This window comes from Pinus tabuliformis, chromosome X (genome assembly GCF_031772625.1).
Source record: "Pinus tabuliformis cultivar Carrire ecotype Pingquan chromosome X, CPIR1, whole genome shotgun sequence".
NCBI classification, from domain to species: domain Eukaryota; kingdom Viridiplantae; phylum Streptophyta; class Pinopsida; order Pinales; family Pinaceae; genus Pinus; species Pinus tabuliformis.
In genome coordinates, this window is record NC_142308.1 from 1119369964 (window position 1) to 1119371225 (window position 1262).

The 1262-nt window shown below is 43.1% G+C and overlaps 1 protein-coding gene across 1 annotated transcript; it reads right to left on the reverse strand.

Moving 5' to 3' along the window:
* Positions 1–281: 281 nt before the first annotated feature.
* Positions 282–674, reverse strand: LOC149143756 (uncharacterized). The gene has a single exon (XM_089451934.1). It carries the CDS (start codon positions 672–674, stop codon positions 282–284), a length of 393 nt encoding a protein of 130 aa, XP_089308060.1.
* Between the last annotated feature and the right edge of the window lie 588 nt (positions 675–1262).

The window sequence follows — 1262 nt, forward strand, 5'->3', positions numbered from 1 at the left end:
CCAGGATTTATTACGGCACTTCAACCAGGCTCAAGGACTTCCACCCTCTCCTACTCTCGCTAATCTTTTCCACCATTTGTGTCCGTTTATCTTACATGATCTAACGGCTCCTAAGAAACGTTACCTCACCTCTTAGTCCTTCTCATCACTTCGGGTTTGTGCCGTTCCTTTAACCCCCGCTAGTCTTCCTCCTGCTCATTATTCATGGTTTGGAAATACGCCATGTCTTTGGTTTCCTGTCGTTGACAATCATCATGCAGTTTACCATAGGGTAAATACTCCTAGTCGTACTGAATATAGCTTTCCTTACATAGCACCACTTCATTTGCCAAACAATCAGCTAACATATTGGCTTTTCTTCGCACATGAACAAAGCTGACAGTTCTCAGGGTTCGCAAGTGGGAATGAATACGCTGAAAGACTTGCAAGAGCCTCCAGTGTTTTGATACTTTTCCAAGTTCCGTTCCATTACACATTTTCTTCGCTGCATTGATGACCAATTCAAAGTCAACTTCAATGATGGCATTATGTAAATTTAACTCCATCAGTATTTCCAGGCACTTCTCTAAGGACATCAGCTCCGCCATGTTATTAGTGGTAGTCCCCAAATGACTGTGAAATATATCTTTTATGCACCCCTGCTCATCTCTTATGACACCTCCGAATCCAGCCATCTCTGGGTTGCCCTTAAAGGCCCCGTCTATATTGATTTTCCAAAAACCATGAGGAGGAGGCTGCCATATATCTTTACCAGCAGTTGTTTTTCTCACACCCTTGACAGTGCCTTGGGGAACCAGAGAATGGAGACCCAATTGCAGCAGTATGCGAGCATCCTGGGGTGAAGGAGGGTCCTCAGGAATTTTCCACATAAGGGCTCCTACTGTATCTTTGATTTGTCGTAAAATTTGGACAATGATGTTCTGGGTCGAGCTTGTTTTGTTCTTGAAAATCTTGCCATTGCGTTATTTCCATACATCCCAAATGATAAAGCCTAGAACTAGAGTCCAAGCTTTGTTAATGATTTCATTACCTGAGAAGTCTTTCCTCCAATTCTTCAAAGTGTTGGTAATGTTGAGTCTGTCCCTGTTAGTTCTCCTGAAGACTGAGGCCGCCCAATCCCACAAGGTAGAGGTGAGGGACAAAGGTTTAGTAAATGTTCCATCGTCTCCTCTTGTAAGCCAAATAGATGGCATTTGGACAGGCTAACAAATCCCCTTTTCATAATATTCTCCCATGTTTCTTTTGGTGAACCAACCACATAA

Bases quoted from the DNA above. Each gene is read 5' to 3' on its own strand.
- LOC149143756 (XM_089451934.1), bottom strand. From the start codon at position 674: ATGGCTGGATTCGGAGGTGTCATAAGAGATGAGCAGGGGTGCATAAAA.